Source organism: Bubalus bubalis, chromosome 16 (assembly GCF_019923935.1).
Source record: "Bubalus bubalis isolate 160015118507 breed Murrah chromosome 16, NDDB_SH_1, whole genome shotgun sequence".
Lineage (NCBI taxonomy): Eukaryota > Metazoa > Chordata > Mammalia > Artiodactyla > Bovidae > Bubalus > Bubalus bubalis.
In genome coordinates this window covers 17951623-17968620 of record NC_059172.1, presented here as the reverse complement: position 1 = coordinate 17968620, position 16998 = coordinate 17951623, and the positions used below count along the sequence as shown (strand labels likewise).

The following is a 16998-nucleotide window of genomic DNA, read 5'->3' as shown; positions in this document are numbered from 1 at the left end:
TTGAACCCATGAGTCATACCTTATCTTAAATGAAGCTTTCATTCTGAAGGAACAGGGGTCAAATATTCTTCTCTTCAACAGCCCCCCTGGGCCTTGGAGACACCAGTCCCACCCTCTGATTGTGGTCCTGGCTCCCATGTGGTTGGTGACAGATCCCACAAGCTCTTACGTCCCCCTGCTGCCTCTTCTCTTCCGCCAGGGTCAGGAGCTGACCATCCGCCAGATTTCCCTGCTGGGCTTCCGCGACCTGGTGCTGCTGAAGGTGAAGCTGGAGGACTTGCTGCTGCTAGCGCAGCCCCAGCTGCCCTCGTCCATCGTCCAGATGTTGCTCATCCTGCAGGTGAGGCGCGACGGAGACATCACTGAGGGATGAGGGAAAGGGCCCCTGTGGCTGGAGCACCCTGGCTCAGTTTGTCTTCTTTAGTGCCACTGGTCATGTTCCAGTTCCTTTGTCCATTTGCTGTGCGTGCAGCGAGCCCTGTCAAGGTCCCTCTCCTCCCGCAGTCTCCCAGGACACTTGGAGATGCCCCATAAGCGATGGTCCCTTTAACGCGGGGAATTTGGCATCATTTCCCTGAGGGCCTCCTGGGACTTGTTCTTCTACCCTCTGGGAGTCAGGAAGCCAGAGGCTGGGGGTGCGACAGTGACAAAGGCGGGTCTTTCCCCAGCCCAGGACTAACTCTGAGTGGCAGGGGTGGCAGCTTCTGGATCTAAAGGAAACATGCAGGTTGTACTGCCCTTGGACCATCCCTGCTTCAGGGAAGTTGGGCCCCAGTAGTTATAACTGTTGTTTTCTCTCCCTGGGCCCGCACTGTCCACAGCATCAAGAGATCTGGGGCTGGTTTTTCCCTGCCTACCTCTCCTACAGAGTGAAGAGCCTTTTCTCTTTCCCAGTGCATTTCCAAAATGGCCCTGAACCAACCCCTCCCTCCTCAAAACATACAAGGGGCTCAACCTTTCCTTCCCTGGGTCATGAGGTCCTATCCTTAGGCTGTCCAGGAAGAGGATGAACCAGAGACTTTGACCACCCTGGAGATCTGATTCTCCCTGGCAGGCGCAGGCAGGTCTGAGACTATTCTAGAATGGTCCCTTCTGAGGGGACCCGCCCAATCAAGCCACTGTGCCCCCTGCCAGCCAGTGCCCCAGGGTCCTCCCCCGCCCCCGTTCCCCCCACCAACAGGATCCCATGCTGGGTTTAATTCTCTTCCCTGATGGCTCAGATGGTAAAGAATCTGCCTGCAGTGCAGGAGACCCGGGTTCGATCTCTGGGTTGGGAAGACCGCCTGGAGAAGGGAATGGCTGCCTGCTCCAGTATTCTTGCTGGGACAAACCCATGGACAGAGGAGCCTGGCAAGCTACAGTCCATAGGGTAGCAAAGAGTCAGACGTGACCGAGCGACTAACACTTTCACTTTTCATCACCATCTGGAAATTCTTAATTTTTGAACAAGGGACCCCACATTTTCATCTTGTGCTGAGCCTTGCAAATACATAGCCAGTCCAGCAGCCAAGCCAAGGATAGCTCCTTCTCAGAGGGCTGTGTGCAAGTCAGGTTCTCTGCCCAGGGATTCTGATGCAGCTCAGAATTTTCTTCCCACTTCTTGCTTCTTCTTCTCGCTCTGCATCCCTCTCTTGTTTAGTGCTTAGGAATTGTAGAGTGGAAGAGTCTTGTGGGGAGAAGGCAGATGAGAAATATCAAGGGGTGAAAAAATGAGATAAAAGTGTCCTCAGCTCTGAAACCCAACCAAGGTGGTTTTGGGGCTGAAACTGCTCTACTTTTGAGGCTGTGGGTGGGTCTCTGGGAGCATGAATAAGGCTCCCCTCTCCCTTCTGCCACCTGGAGGATCCCCTCACCCTTGTGGAGACTCTTGTATGCCTTCCTAAGTGAAGCCTTTCTTTTCTCAACATGTAATTCTGTAGTTAGTTGTGATAGATACTTATTTTTTTAACAAAGAAGCTTTTGTAATACCGTATTGCTAGTGGTTGGAGAAGGCAATGGTACCCCACTCCAGTACTTTTGCCTAGAAAATCCATGGATGGAGGAGCCTGGTGGGCTGCAGTCCATGGGGTCGCTAAGAGTCGGACACGACTGAGCAACTTCACTTTCACTTTTCACTTTCATGCATTGGAGAAGGAAATGGCAACCCGCTCCAGTATTCTTGCCTGGAGAATCCCAGGGACGGGGGAGCCTGGTAGGCTGCTGTCTATGGGGTCGCACAGAGTTGGACATGACTGAAGCGACTTAGCAGCAGCAGCATTGCCCATGGTAAAGAACCCACCTGCCAGTGCAGGAGACGCAGGAGACCCGGGTTCAATCCCTAGGTCAGGAAGATCCCCTGGAGAAGGAAATGGCAACCCACTCCAGTTTTCTTGCCCTGAGGATTCTATGGCAGAGGAGCCTGGAGGGCTACAGTCCATGGTTCGCAAAGAGTCAGACACAACTGAGTGACTTAGCACATTACACATATTAGTAGTTCTGAAATTCCACCTGTTTTTATTTTTTTTAATTTTTGTTTCATATTAGAGTACAGTTGATTTATAATGTTGTGTTACTTGCAGATGTACCACGAAGTGATTCAGTTACACATGTACATGAATCTCTTATCTTTTAGGTCAGTTTCTCATATAGGTTATTACAGGGTACTGAGTAAAGTTCCCTGTGCCCTACAGTAGGTCCTTGTGGAGTATCAAGCGAGGCATCTTGCTGGCCTTTCCCAGTGCTTCTGCTCTTGCTGAGGGACATGGAAAACCCTCAGGTCTTCTCCCATGAGCAGCCCCCTCAAGTGCCAGACAACCTCGCTCACGTTTCCTCTTCATCAATTCTGACCCCTTCCTGGTCCTGCAACCACCAAGTCTTCTGCCCCATAGCCCCCTCCTCAGCCTTCTTTTTCGTTTCAGTAAGCCACCCTGCCTCCCACTGCCCCCAGCTGTGATGGAGCTGACAAGGTACCACATCAGCCAGTTTCCTTGGAGCTTGCACCCAGGGGTCTCCACCCAATCTGTAGGACTGGCCCCTCCCCCTTCTTGGCCCCAGCTCCTAAACTCCAGTGCAGGGGAGAGTTTTCTCTTTTCAAACGAGAGTGATTTACCGCTTTGAGACTCTGACAGCTGGCCCTTTGGGCTGAGCACAGTGCCCATGAAGCCCTGCTCTCTTGCGGGCCCTCCATACAAACACATGGCTTCCACGCCTTTCCAGCAAGAAATTGAATTCCTTCAGAGTTAGCTGGTTTTCTAGAAAACCTCGATGACTTTCCAGCTCCTTGTAGCTTCTAGGACTCCTGAGCTTTTGAACTGACCCTTCACCTTGGTACTAAATGTGTATCTGGTCCACAGTGATGCTCCCTTTCTTCTGCTGTTCTGGTCTTTTCCAGATTCTCTCCCACTTTCTTTTCTAGCCTGTTAACAAGGAGCAGTAAGATGGGCTCAGAGCCAGGCAGCTTGTGTGCCAGTCCTGGGTTTTGGCCACTTACCAGCTGTATTTTCCTGGGCAAGTTACATAAGCTTTCTGAGTCTTAACTTTCCTTGTGTGTAAAAGGGGGGATGGTGAGGGTTGTTGGCAGGTGCTATGAAACATAAAGTGTTGGGGGCCGGCGTGAGGCACTCCGCCCATGGCAAAGGTCATGAGGAAGGAGGCTCGACATACACAAAGGCGGGATCGAGCCTCAGGAGTACCCCTGGAAATTCTCGAGCATCTACCCCCATAACCAGAGCCTGCCTACTTTACTACTTTGTACTCTCCCCTACACCTCTGACTTTACGGGGGGCTGTCCCCCACCACCTCTTTCGGAGAAGGAGTTAACTTAGAGCTCCAGTTAATAATAATTCCTGGGCGTGAAAGGAGTGTTTCAACCTACAAACTCCTCTGAAGGTTCTCTAGCCTGCCTGACAGGCTTGTCCGGCCACATGTGATTGCTCACAGCCTCCCACCCGTGAGAGGCACGAGATGCTTTAAACCTTCTAAAAACAGGTTCTTTAGAGAAGTTAGAAAACCATTAGTATAAGTATAGTGGGCTGATTAGAAACTGTATTGGTGAAGGGTTTTTCATTTGTTGAGCCAATGTTTACTGCTAAGTCTCCACATCCCCTGCCCTTATACACATTAATAATCACGTTAGACCTTAGGCTAAGTAAATTCTTTCCTTAACTAAAACCCACTACACCCTCACCCTATAGGAATGTAACTTTATTTGGGTGGCGTCTGTTTTAAGAATAATCACCCTTGGAGAAAAAAGTGTTCTGGTTGACTGACCACTGTCACAAGGAGAGGGTCATAAATTGTCAGCAGGCCCCCTGGCCAGAAGATGATGTAACACCCCTAAGACCTCTGTATACATTTGTATGAAGCACCTGACTTTAATAAAAGTCAGGACTGCTGACCCCACATGACTTTTGCATAACATCTCAGTGTATAAAAGTAGACCATGGAAAATAAAGAATTGGGATCAGTTTTTCGAAATACTGGTCTCCCCATGTCGCTCTCTCTCTCAAACTCTGGCTGAGTCTCCATCTGGAGCGTGGAACCCGCCATGCTTACTAATTATGCCTGGGCTTCTAAGATCCTACGGGGAGGCCTCAGTGTCTCCTCTCCTTCGGGAGAATGGAAGGACGCCTGCGGCCTACGTAAGTGGTGCAAGCTTCTTGTCTTGAAGTTTTATTGGTCCCCCGCGTAAACCAAGCTACTCAGCCTCTTTTCTCCACTGAATTTTCCTACTGAGCTATCCTCATTCTATTACTCTTTATATCTTTGATGAATATTTAAATAGTCACCGACGCCGTCTCCCCTTCGAATACCCTGGATCAGCCGGGGCTGGACCCCGGCAATAAAGTGCTTCTATAAAGCTCCTGTGTGCCTGGTGTGGAACAGTTATTGTGACGGAGAGGGTGAGCTGGCTGTGATTGGGACCGGTCAGACCTCAGCCCTGGAGCTGGGGTGGGGACAGTCCCACCGTTCCACTGGCCCTGCTTTGGGGTAGGATCCCACCGCAGAGGCCACGGTGCTTGCCATGCACAGTTCTGATCACCGCCACCCAGGACCAGTGCCTGGGGCTTCAAGCCTGGGTTTCCTTCATTCAGCCACGAGGATACAGCCTGCTTTGAATGTAGTGGGAGGGTGGCCAGAATCTGCTGGCCATGGTGACTTGGACTGACCTGTCTCTCTTGGCTGTTTATTTCCAGAGTGTTCACGAGCCCACAGGCCCAAGTGAGGGTTATTTGCAGCTGGAGGAGCTGGTGAAGCAGGTGGTTTCTCCTTTCCTTGGCATCAGCGAGGACCGTGGCCTCTCAGGCCCCACGTACACATTGGGTAAGGGGGCCGGCTCTCAAGCTGCCAGGAGCCTCGGTGACTGGTACCAGTTATGTTTCCCTGAGCCCTGATGACCCACCAAGCCCTTTGCTTCCCACGTGGGTCGTGCAAACCTCTGCATGTTCACTGCTCGTGTTTCCCTCTGGCCTGGTTGTTGCAGTAACCTCCCAGCTTGGCTGATTCCTCCCCAGGAACGGATACTGAACTTCTGTGGTGGTGCTTGTCTGATTCACATCTTTGATCAGTGGCTTTGATCTGTTTTGGTGCCTGCAGCGTTAACTTTCCTGTATCTGACACCAAAAACCATGCCTGACTGCAGCCCACCCCCTCATGACTGGAAAAACCACCAGTGATGAATTTCCTTTTGCAAGTGGCTCAAAACGTGAAGCCAGCTTACTGGGTGTGTGGCTGGAGATCCAACTGCTGGCTGCCCACTGCATTCCTGTAGGTACTGCCAGGGACTTCACATGCAGGACAGGGACTCCTGGACTGGGGGACAAATCCCACTGAGGCCTCGTTCAGTGGCTGTAAAGCTAAAATTCAGGCTCTGTACTAGTCACCCCGGAGAATCTAGAGATGAAATGGGTCTATTCCTTCTTTGAGTGAGACTACGGTCTAGATGAGGAAATAGCTATAGAATATCATAAAAGATATTCCTCAGTTACTCTCTGAAATGGAACCACCCACCCCCCGCAAATGCAGGAACTTCTGGCTTGTGGTTCTAACTTCAGCAGCCAAAATGGTGCCTGGCAATGCAGTGTGTGTGCATACGCAGTTGCTAAGTCACATCTGATTCTTTGTGACCCCATAAACTATAGCCCATCAGGCTCCTCTGTCCCAGCAATGGAGTGGGTTTCCATTTCCTACTCCAGGGGATCTTCCCAACCCCAGGGATTGAACCTGCATCTCTTGTATCTCCTGCGTTGGCAAGCAGATTCTTTACTGCTGTGCCGCCTGGGAAGCCCTGGCATAGAGTAGACAGTCAAAAACTAGTTGTTAGATGGATGGGTGGTACCTGAGGCTGGGGTGACCAGCACCCACACACAGGTGCAGAGGTGGAAAGGGATTTCCCGAATTTGAAACCTTTTATCCCCTCTTCTTGCTTGAATGGAGACAGAGCTGGGCTTCAAAGAAAAGAGGGGAGGAGCAGCCTCCAGCGGGCTTCCCGGGCCTCCCGACTGCAGAAGAAAGCAGGGCCTGCCGCAGTTGTTAGGGCCCCTTCATATTTCTCTGGAGACACCAGTTTAACCACAGTCACCACAAATCTGAGGGTGCTGGCCCCAGTCTTCTGCCTGCCTGGTCCTCCACCCTCCCTCCCTCCTTCCCTCCCTCCTCCCTGATTCCACCCAGGAGCTGGCAAGAGCCGGCTAAAGGAAAACAGTTCCCTGCCCTCCCCGTGAGGAGGGCTGGGCGCCACTTTCCTGCTCTGGCCGGGCCAGCTGGCCCCCAAGTTTGGGGCAGGCGGATACAGGGAGATGTCAGCGTGCCAGTGGGTTAGCCGGGCCATGGCAGGGACCCCGCCATCTGCTGGGCCTGGAGCTGGGAACACGAATGGATTTGGAAGTTTGTTCAGTGAGAACTCGCTCTTAGAGGGGATGCCTTCAACTTTTCAGCTATAATAAGACTCATACATACTTTCATCAAATTGTAATCAAAGGCCTTGAGGTTTTATTCTTGTGCCAAGGACAGTCCTTGTCTCTGGGGCGTTGTCACAGTAGAACCCGAGAAGGGAGGAAATGACCTTCTTTTGATTACTTTTTTATTATATTATTATTTCAACAAATGTGTACTAAGAAGACCCTGTCCCTGGCACCTCGTGAACTGCTGCAGGTGATATCTGTGACAAAATTGACCCACCCCTGCCCTCTGGCACAGGGACCATGACTCATCAGTGTACAAGTGCTCTGAGTGGCGAAGTCCAGGGCCCACCGCAAGAGGACTGGGCAATCAGGGAAGACTCCCTGGAGGAGGTGATCTCTGCAGTGGGACCCGGAGGATAAATACAAGTTAGCTGAGTCAATGGGGAAGGAAGATTGACCAGGCAAAGGGAAGGATCTCTGGTAGGCTTTTGAGGTTATGAGGAGGTGGGTGGGGAGCAAGAGGGCAACGTTTGAGGAACTGAGAGAGCTTTAGAGTTGCAGAGTGGCTGACGGCAGGGGAAGCCCCGGGACACAGACCACGTCCTGGGCACTGTGCGGGGTGGGCTGGATACCACGTTCCCACTCACAGGTGAGGCAAATGAAGGTCAAGGTCGCTTGGCTGTTGGAGACAGGCTTTCAAAGCCCCCAGCTCTTTGCCCTTGGCCAGCTGTTCTCCCACACTCCACCCGCCCCCCACCCACCGTGTCAGCTCCAAGAGGTGACTGATGATGCTGAGGGACTGCAGAGAAGCTGGTCCTTCCTTCTCAGTTGTCGACTGAAAAAAATGTACACCCTAAAAACTGAGAATTATGTTTTAGTCAATGGAAAAATTAAGTACTTGAGCATAGAAGACAGCCTCTCAGATAGCTCTGGAGGACTGTTCCAAAGAGGGAAGGAGGAACTAGGGTGTATGGAAGTTTTTGCAACAAAGACCAAGTAGTTGGAATATTGTTATTCCTATGAGAGAATACTGTTAATTAAAGAAAAATAGATATCTCAAGTTTGTGAATTTAGTGCTTTTCTACATATGGGAAGATGCAAGAGTCTGGGCTCATAGAAGTCATTCCTTTTTTAAAAAACTTTTATATTGGAGTATATTTTATATTGAAGTATAGCCAATTAACAATGTTGTGATAGTTCCAGGTGGACAGCAAAGGGACTCAGCCAAACATATACCTGTGTCCATTCTCCCCCAAACTCCCCTCCCATCCAGGCTGCCACATAACATTGAGCAGAGTTCCTATGCTATACAGCAGGACCTTGTTGGTTATCCATTTTAAATATAGCAGTGTGTACATGTTGATCTCAAAGTCCTTCGATACATACCCTAACATCTAGACCTGCTCTCCTATAGTTTTTCTCCATCCGGAACCCCCTGAGGGTGCACAGTCCGGGGTGGCTGCAGTGGCTGCTGGCTCAATGGCCAGCCCATCCTTTGCTTAGTGGTATGGCAGCCGGCATTCTTTGTCCACGCGGTCCTTAGTGCCAGAGGTATCCGGGGCCAGGACGTCATCCCCAACCAACCCCTGCACACCAAAAAGCTAAAATGGCCACCACAGTGCCCTTCCTTATGGAGGACACCCCTTTCTAGATAAAGAGAGGACTCTGCGGCTCAGTCTTCCCCTCAGTTGGACAGAGGCTCTTCTCCTGTCTGTGGAAGAGGTAGCTGCCTGTTGTGACAACCGGCCGAGGTAGAAAGAGACGGAGCAGAGGCGGTGGACGTGAGAAATCTCAGGAGGCCTTTCCCACCTCCTCTCTGGGCCTGACAGGGTGGGAGGGCTGAAGGGCAGCTGGGCCCAGCATCTCAAAACACCTGTCACCTTCCAGGCCCTGAGCAAGCACTTGGCATGTAGTCATCCTACCAGATTCTGGGGATGCTTGCTGTCGTGACCTCAGACTCTGCATTGGTAAGAAACGTCCCCAGGGTCACGCAGGGTAGGTGACCAGAGCTGGAGAAGCGGCCTTCTAGGGGCTCCCACCTGTACTCACGGGCTCAGGCAGGTTGAGCCGGGGACTCACGGGTGGACCCTCTTCCTGCCCGCCAGGCCCATGGGTCTGAGAGTTAAGCCTCACCCCATGGATGGGCAAGGCTTGCTTTGGAGAGAAAAGATGAGTCCCAGGATGCGATGGAGTGAGTGTGTGTGTGTGTGTGTCCTTCCCTCTAAAGCTGTCACTTTTCTTCGGCAGAGGGAGTAGTGGGTGAGGAGGAAAATAATGAAATCTTAAAAACAAAACAAAACAAAAACAGGCCAATTTGTCAGAGGCCAGGCCCACATTTCTACCTTTCCAGTTTCCCAAGTTTCCAGGCTGCTGCCCTGGCTCAGTTAGCGCTCCTTTCTCCTGCACAAAGGCCCGGGCCTCCCACTCATCTCTCTCCATTGTGGCTCCAGGGGGAGGGTCCTTTGCCCCAGGATACGGTAACTTGTCCTCTTGACCAGTCGGCATTCATGGACTTTCAGGTGCCAGGGCCTAAAGAGAGACGCCCACCGTGAACCTGATGGACAGGCGTTGTAACACGCCTGACGGGGGCCACTCCGGTGGGGCCCGGCCGAAAGCCTGGGAGATCAAAGGCCTGGGAACTGAGTCCCCAACAAAGAACCGCCTCCTCTGGGCTTTGCTTCTCTCTGGGGGTTTGAAGGGAGCTGCCAGGGCTGGCTTCAGAGCAGGGGGACGAATGCCAGGGCTCCGTGGGGCGCCTGGGGAGTGAGGCAGGAGCAAATACAGGAGGAGGCTGGGAGCAGGGTGCAGGAGGTGTCAGGGTCCAGCTCCTCTTGCTGCTCCTCCGTGGGCCCCCTTGCCAAGGAGGGGCCAGCTTTTAGGCACCAGGCAGGAGACCCACAGCTCAGTCAATCCCCTATGGAGACTTCCTGCTCTGAATGGCAGGGCCCAGCTTTCCCTGATGCAAATAAGAAAAAGAAGGCAAAGAGGACAAGCAGCCTGTGTGGCGAGCTGACTATCAGCTCCAAGCCTACTATGCAGTTTAAAGGCCTCCCAAGGGGCCCCTGTGGTCTCTTCTCTGGGAGGCGGCTCTGAACGTTGGGGGGAGGTTTGCAAGCACACACTGTCTGCCCAGGGGACTCACACAGCCCAGCCGCCCCTGTGGTCTCTGCTGTGTCCACACCCAGGCTTGGGAGCCAGAACATTGTGCCCAGAAGGCAGGAGGAGGAGCTGGTGGCCTCCGGGTCAGCGGCAGGGAACTGTCCTAAGAGAGGCGGGGCTGGCCGCAGAGGGAGCAGGGCTGTGGAAACCACCAGGGTGGGCTTCAGCTGTGTGCCCTGGAGTAAGTTACTTAACGTCTCTGAGCTGTGGAGGGCCGAACACAGAGGAGGAAGAGGCTGCCCTGTCGCTGGGCAGGGGCCTGGCAGAGCTGTCAACAGCTATATTACAGGCCCAGTAGGATGGTCTGGGGCCTGTGGAATCACCCCAGATGAGGAGTTGTGTGTGCCTCCCCTTCCCTTCTACGGACCCCAAACCACATCCCAGACCTTACCATGCTGTGTTAGTCACGGCCTGATTATTTGTCGGTCTCCCCCTTAGACTTACTGCATGTGGCTCCCCTGTTGGCTAGGCATGGTGTAGATCTCTCCTCTGAGGGAGGGAATGAATGAACGGACAGCCATGCAGTCCGTCTGACCCTCAGAGGACTAGGCCCATCTGAGAAGCCCCCTCTTCATAACTCCTCCTCCTCTGATTCCCCAGCCTGCTCTCATATGTACCCCTGCCCTGACATTGGTTGCCCTGATATTGGTCAACATTGTGTTGACCTGGTTTTAACACAAATGTGTGTGCTGGCTTCCAGAAAGTCAGGAGCAAGGGCTGTGCTATCAGCCCTGGGCTTGAATCCCAGGTTCATCACTAACCATGAAAGTAAAATGACTTAGCATGTCAACCTCAGGTTCCTTTTCTGCAAAGCAGTCAAGAGATCGTGTCAGTGAAGCCTCTCCTGTTTGGATAGAGTGCATAGTAGATGCTTAACTAATGACTGCTCCTAAAACTTCCCCTACCCACCCCTCACCACTGTGCTCCAGCCCCTGTGTGAGGCCTCATATCAGATTTATGCTCCTCTTTGCTCTCCGCAGCAAACACAACATTTTGCACAAAGCTCAAGATGTTTGTTGAAACATTTGTTGAAAGGGGGGCATCATGGGGACCCCCTCCTCCAGGCTGGCCACCCCCCCTCTGGCTCCATCTCTGCGCAAAGGCCCAAGTAGAACCCTCCAGAACCTTTAGGCTGCTAGACTAACAGTGTGAGAGAGACGGACGACGTCCAGGCACCCATCTGAGACAGCTTGCTAGCTCATTCTGCCAGGTTGGGAACGATGGAAACCACCCAAGGAATTCTTTCCTCCAGAGATGCTGTGTGTCTACCATGCATGTCTCTCCCCCAGACCTCATCCTGCGTCCTGAGCCTGGGCTTTGTTCCAGATTTCTCCTCTTTCTTGATCTGCCGGTAGTAAGCCCTCACTGTCCAGTCCAGTTTCCTCCTAGGCTGGTTGTAGGGCCACCACCACCTGGGTTTTCCAACTGCCAACCTTGAGTGTTTGCTTTTAACAGCAGCAGGAGAGAAGATGAATTGTTTTCAAGGGCACTTTTTTTAAAGGATGGTTCTTTAATGGGGTCCCTGCTTCTTTGAACTCTTCCGGTGCTTCTGTTTTATAGTTATCGATTTTTGCGATCATAAAAGTAATACATGGTTTATTGTAAAAATGTGGGAACATTTTAGAAATGTGAGACTTGGCGCGTGCAAGCACCCACGCTTCAGAGAGGCCCTCTGCCGACGTCTGGCATAGATTCTTCTGTCCTGTTGGCTCCTTGGCGTTTTGTCCCCTATATCATTTTTCCCCCAAAGAAGGGCGTGAGGACCCAGCCTCTTGTCTGGCACTGCTGCAGGCAGTGTTTGCTGCTGCCTGAGTTCAGAGAGTGGGCTGCTCAAGGGCAGTGACGGAGGCCGGAGACGCAGCAGTGTGTATTAGGGATGTCTGGGCACTGCTATATAGGGCTTCAGAGGATTGGGCTGAGCCTCAGTCTTCCTCATCTGAACAATGGGGATGATGAGAGATGTCCTAGTGTTTCAGAGGGAGATTGGGACTCAACAGTAAGATGATGGATGGGAAGACACTCAGTAAGTTCTAAATTCTACGTATTATTACCTGATCCTGAGAAATAATTGCTGTTGCCATCAAACGGCTCCTGGGGGCTCCAAGTGAGTAGTCATGGTGACTTAGTCCTAAGGGTTAGGATTTTATTCTCTTGTCATTGTATATACATATTTGTGTATGTGTATATAGTCACACATGTGTGTATACACATATATGCATATGAAAAGTGAAAGTCGCTCAGTTGTGTCCGACTCTTTGCGACCCCATGGACTATACAGTCCATGGAATTCTCCAGGCCAGAATGCTGGAGTGGGTAGCCTTTCCCTTCTCCAGGGGTCTTCTCATCCCAGGGATCAAACCCAGGTCTCCCGCACTGCAGGCGGATTCTTTACCAGCTAAGCCACAAGGGAAGCCCTTATATGCATATGCATATGTGCATGTATGGACATATAAGACCATCCAGTGATGGGACCTGCTGAGAACTTTGCAGATGAACACGGCACCCTCACTACAATGCCCATCAAAGCGCTTGAGCTTTGAAGGTGATGACTGCATGTTTCAGGGCCTCCAGATCCATGGGAAAACCCAACAGTAAACTAGAGCAGCATGGGCTGAGTGTCCCAAGACCAGTCTGTGACTGGTGAGTGCCGTCTTTTCTCCCTTTAGAGATCAGGTCTCCCCCTCCACCCTTTGTTATCCTGTCAGGGGTGGAGGGAGCACCAGCGAGGTCAGGCCTTCCTCATTTATCCCCCTGGAATCCCCTGCTGAGAGAAGCATGTGTTAGGAGTCTTCCAGGTCTTAGGAATGGGGGGAGCTGGGGAAAGCAGTGACAGGTGCCGATGGGTTGGGAGGTTGGAAGGCTGGGGGTGTGTGCACTGGCTGGAAGAGGGCAGAAGGAAAAAAGAGGCTTTGACCAGACCCCACCGCTCCTCAGCCCTCCATCCTCACCTCCTCTGCCTCGCTGGGGTCTTTCATCCAATTCATGCTGATAACATGGTACCTCAGTGGGATAGGAGGCTAGTGCCTACAGAGGAGGCTTTCTTGGGGCCTTGGGGATGCAAGCTTGCCCTGGGCCCTGCCCCGGCCACACTGGAGGTCTCAGGACTGGCGTGGTCCTTGTAAAGGTGGGAGAGGAGAGACCTTCACAACTGGGTGTTATTTGTACACAGGCTTCCTCCTTCCGGCTCCTCCCTGGATTCGAACCTCATGTACTTGGCTTGTCCTTCCCTCGGGATGCTTAGTCAGCTGTCGCTATATGTGCTTTGTGTGGACAGCGAGCACAAGTGAGTCTGGAGTGAGACAGCCCTTGTTTGCATCCCAGCTCTTCTACGTTCTAGCATCCCAGCTCTTCTATGTTCTAGCTGTGTGAGCGTAGGCCAATTCCTATCTCTTTGATGCTCATATTATCTCCCACTTTAACTATGAAAAATGATCATAACTTAGGTTCAATTTTTAGGAGGATTCAAAAGATGAACACATGTCAAGGTTGAGCATAGTTTCCAAAATGTAAGAATTTGAGAAGCAGCAGTTTTTAAAATAATTCATGTCCACTGCTCTCTGCTGCCTCCATGGGCCATCTACGGAGCCTCATCCCCTCTTTGGTGCTGTGAAAGGCCGGTTGAATCCAGAGTATCGACTTGAACAGAACTCAGGCCTCAGATCATCAAGCTGCTGGGAGTGTTGGTGGTTCTGGTCCATGATGATCCAGAGGATGTCCCACTGCCTTTGCTTTGATAGCCAAGGTCCCCCCAGTTAGCTATTCCTCTGAACTTGAGCTTATGAGGCCTTTTCCACTTCCTCTGTTGACACTGCAGAGGGCTCATCATGCTGAATGGAGCCCAGAGCATCTCTGGGCAACTGGTCCAGCTGGCGCTCAGGTCTTCGGACAAGACTGGTTAGAGGGAATTGAGGTCAAATCCAAGGAAGCTGAGGCAGCAGCTGCAAATGTGAGGAGACTCCCTTGGAGCTCCTTCATCTGTCATGGAACATCCATTGGTACTCCTACTATGGGAGGGCATGTTGGCCATAGGCAGGATTAGGCACGAACAAAGTGAAGTTACAAGAGAAACATAGATGTAGCCAAGTTCTTTCCTTGTGCTTCAGGGCTTCATCTAAAGCCATCCCTGAAGGTGGAGCTGCCACCTCCCTCTTCTGCCAAATTCTTTAGGAGTTTTTGACACCTACCACCCCCACCCAATCACAGCCTTTGCTGGTCTTTCTCTTGCAGCCAGGCGCCACTCCAGGGGCCGGCCCAAGGTCACGCTCCTGAACTACGCCTCCCCAATAACCCCCGTCAGCCGGCCCCTGAACGAGATGGCCCTGACCCCACTGACGGAGCAAGAGGGGGAGGCCTACCTAGAGAAGTGTGGCAGCGTCCGGCGACACACGGTGGCCAATGCCCACTCGGACATCCAGCTGCTGGCCATGGCCACCATGATGCACTCGGGCTTAGGGGAGGAGCCTGGAGGCGAGGACAAGTGCCTGCTGCTGCCACCCAGCTTCCCACCGCCCCACCGGCAGTGCTCCAGCGAGCCCAACATCACCGACGGTCCCGACGAGCCAGAGCAGGGGGCCACGGGCAGCCAGGAGGACTCGGAGCTGAACTGTGCTTCCCTGAGCTGAACCCCCATCTCCCAGAACTCCCAGCTGCTGCCTGGCAACCAGGATGAGGGCAGCTGCATCCCCAAGGATCGCCGAGGGGAGCACTTCCTCTGGGCAATGCCACCTTCTGCCTTTTTGGATACAGGCTAGTCTGAGTGCCCTAGGGGAAATCCGTCATAAGCGTCTCCATTTTCAGGACGGTGATCACCTTTTTGCAGCCACACAGATCTAACTGCCCAATGTCTGCTCTCTTGCCTGCTTGACTCAACCCAGATCTTCCTCTCTGGGCTTTTATTCTCAGATAATGGACTGTCCAGTCCTCCTGACTGTATATCACAGTGCCCCTGGCGTTCCTATAGCTGGAGGTCATCCAAACCACACACAAAGCCAGCAAGGATGTGCTGGCATGTGGAGTTCCCCTTGAGCCTTCGTGATACAGAGGCTGGTGGGTGAAAAGAGGCAGTAGAGAGAGGTACCTCTTGACCCTCTTGTGTGGAGTAAAAGTAGACTGCAGCCCCTCCCAAGCCTGACCAGGAATGCATCTTCCATTTCAGTTTCAGAATTACTGGCCAATGAGGGTTCTTCCTCACCTGTACCCAGACCCTTTATGCTGTCTTTGGCTTTTGGCCCAGGAGGGCCTCGCGGCTAGAGGAACCCCATCTTTAATTAAGCTTCAGCATTCCCTTCCCAAGGCTTTCTCCCCAACTCAAGGAACTAACCTTCCCGGTGGAATAGCTGGTGCCTTCCTCCCTCTTTCATTTCAGAAACTGACCCCTTTGCTGTCATGGGGGAGGGGCCAGCTGATACCAACCAACTAATCTGTTCCTGGATTTGACTTGAATTTTTTTTAATGTACATCATTTCAAAAATAAAATTGCTTGCAAATATTTGCACGTAGATCTTGCACTGCTCATTTCCCATGGAGGTGGGTCTTCACACAGAAAAATAGCAAACCCCCTAAGAAAGGAGATTAGGAGTGGTTCAGGGTGAAAGCAATCCATGGTAGTTGGGGCCCCGAGGTACGGAGCTCTGGAAGCAGCTGGTTTTGAGTGCGGTAAGCCCTGTGTTTGTGAGTGTCATGGTTTATAGGAAAAGTTGTATTGAGATGAGGAGACTCAGCATGCCTCGGGAGCAGAGGGGTCTAGCAAATGAGATGTCTCAGGGCTTTATAGTGGGGGGAGCCAGGGCTGATGTGGGCAAGACCTTTTGGAGACATGTTCATTCCCTGTGATTAAAGCAGTGCCTAGAAGTGCCTGGAATGTCTAACCTTTGGGGTCTGGAAATGTTCTTTGGATCAGCAGGCTTTGGTACTATTTATGTATAAAAGGTGAAAGTGTTAGTCACTCAGTCGTGTCCAACTCTTGGCAACCCCATGGACTGTAGCCCACCAGGCTCCTCTGACAATGGAATTCTCCAGGCAAAAATACTGGAGTGGGTTGCTGTTTCCTTCTCCAGGGGATCTACCCAACCCAGGGGTTGAACCTAGGTCTCTGGCATTGCAAGCAGACTCTTTACCATCTGAATCATATAATATCTTCTCAACACTGCTTCCTCCATACAGGTCTGGGCTTTTTATGTCCTTTCACTCCACTGTTCTTTTTGTATTTGTCTGCTGGCCCCCTGATAACAACTCCAGAAAAAAAAAAAAAAAGAGAAGGCCCTGAACACTTCTGGCACCTTCTAGGTATCCTGTTAGTCTTTGGAAACTTTGTTTATGAAATGTCAGAGCTGTGAGCCAGCTTGACTTCCAATACAGCTGGAGAGAGGATGAGGACAGTCTAAGCTGCCAGCAGAGGAAGAGACCTTCTAAACTCATCCTTGACGATATTTCCCTTCTGGGTGAAGATTGAAATATGACCAGAGTCGTGCTTTTGATGGCTTCTGATTTGGAAATTTTGTTTAAGAAGTTGTTTCGTTTACATCCTTTTAAGAGAGTGATGGAAGAAAAAATATGCAATGGAGACCTTCTGAGAATTTCAAACAAAAAATAATCTGTGGCTGTGTTGGGTAAAGTCCACGCATTCACTAACATGCATTAGCAAATGGAATATCAGTAGGTAACGTATGATGATTTCTTTAACCGATGGCTTCTGTCCTTATTGGCACACTTAGCACTCGGGACTAGTATTTACTGATCCCAGCAAAGTAATTAATCATGGTTGGGTTTGCTTTTTTAGTTTACAACATGAATGATATATATGTTTTTAAATGCTTTTTCCATTTACTAAATGCCCCTGATGAGGACAGCAGTCATCAGTTAAATGTGTAAGCCCTTAGGTTAAGAATGGGAGCGTCAGTATAGACCCAGTGTACTTAACTGCTAATGAATGTTAGCTAGTTCACAACTGTACCTTTGA

The 16998-nt window shown here is 51.4% G+C and overlaps 1 protein-coding gene across 12 annotated transcripts in view; it reads left to right on the top strand.

The window, feature by feature from the left end:
- The window catches only part of PRR5L (proline rich 5 like), an 80595-nt gene extending 65067 nt beyond the window's left edge, over positions 1-15528 (top strand). For 10 of the 12 annotated variants that reach the window (XM_045163053.1, XM_045163050.1, XM_045163052.1 and 7 more), the window contains 4 exons: positions 200-340; positions 5175-5301; positions 13210-13323; positions 14268-15528. In XM_045163053.1, coding sequence (XP_045018988.1) covers positions 200-340; positions 5175-5301; positions 13210-13323; positions 14268-14662 — 777 coding nt within the window. In that variant the 3' untranslated portion in view covers positions 14663-15528. The remainder of the gene's footprint in view (positions 1-199; positions 341-5174; positions 5302-13209; positions 13324-14267) is intronic. The other 2 variants (XM_025266210.2, XM_045163048.1) reach the window with 1 other exon arrangement.
- The last annotated feature ends 1470 nt before the right edge of the window (positions 15529-16998 follow it).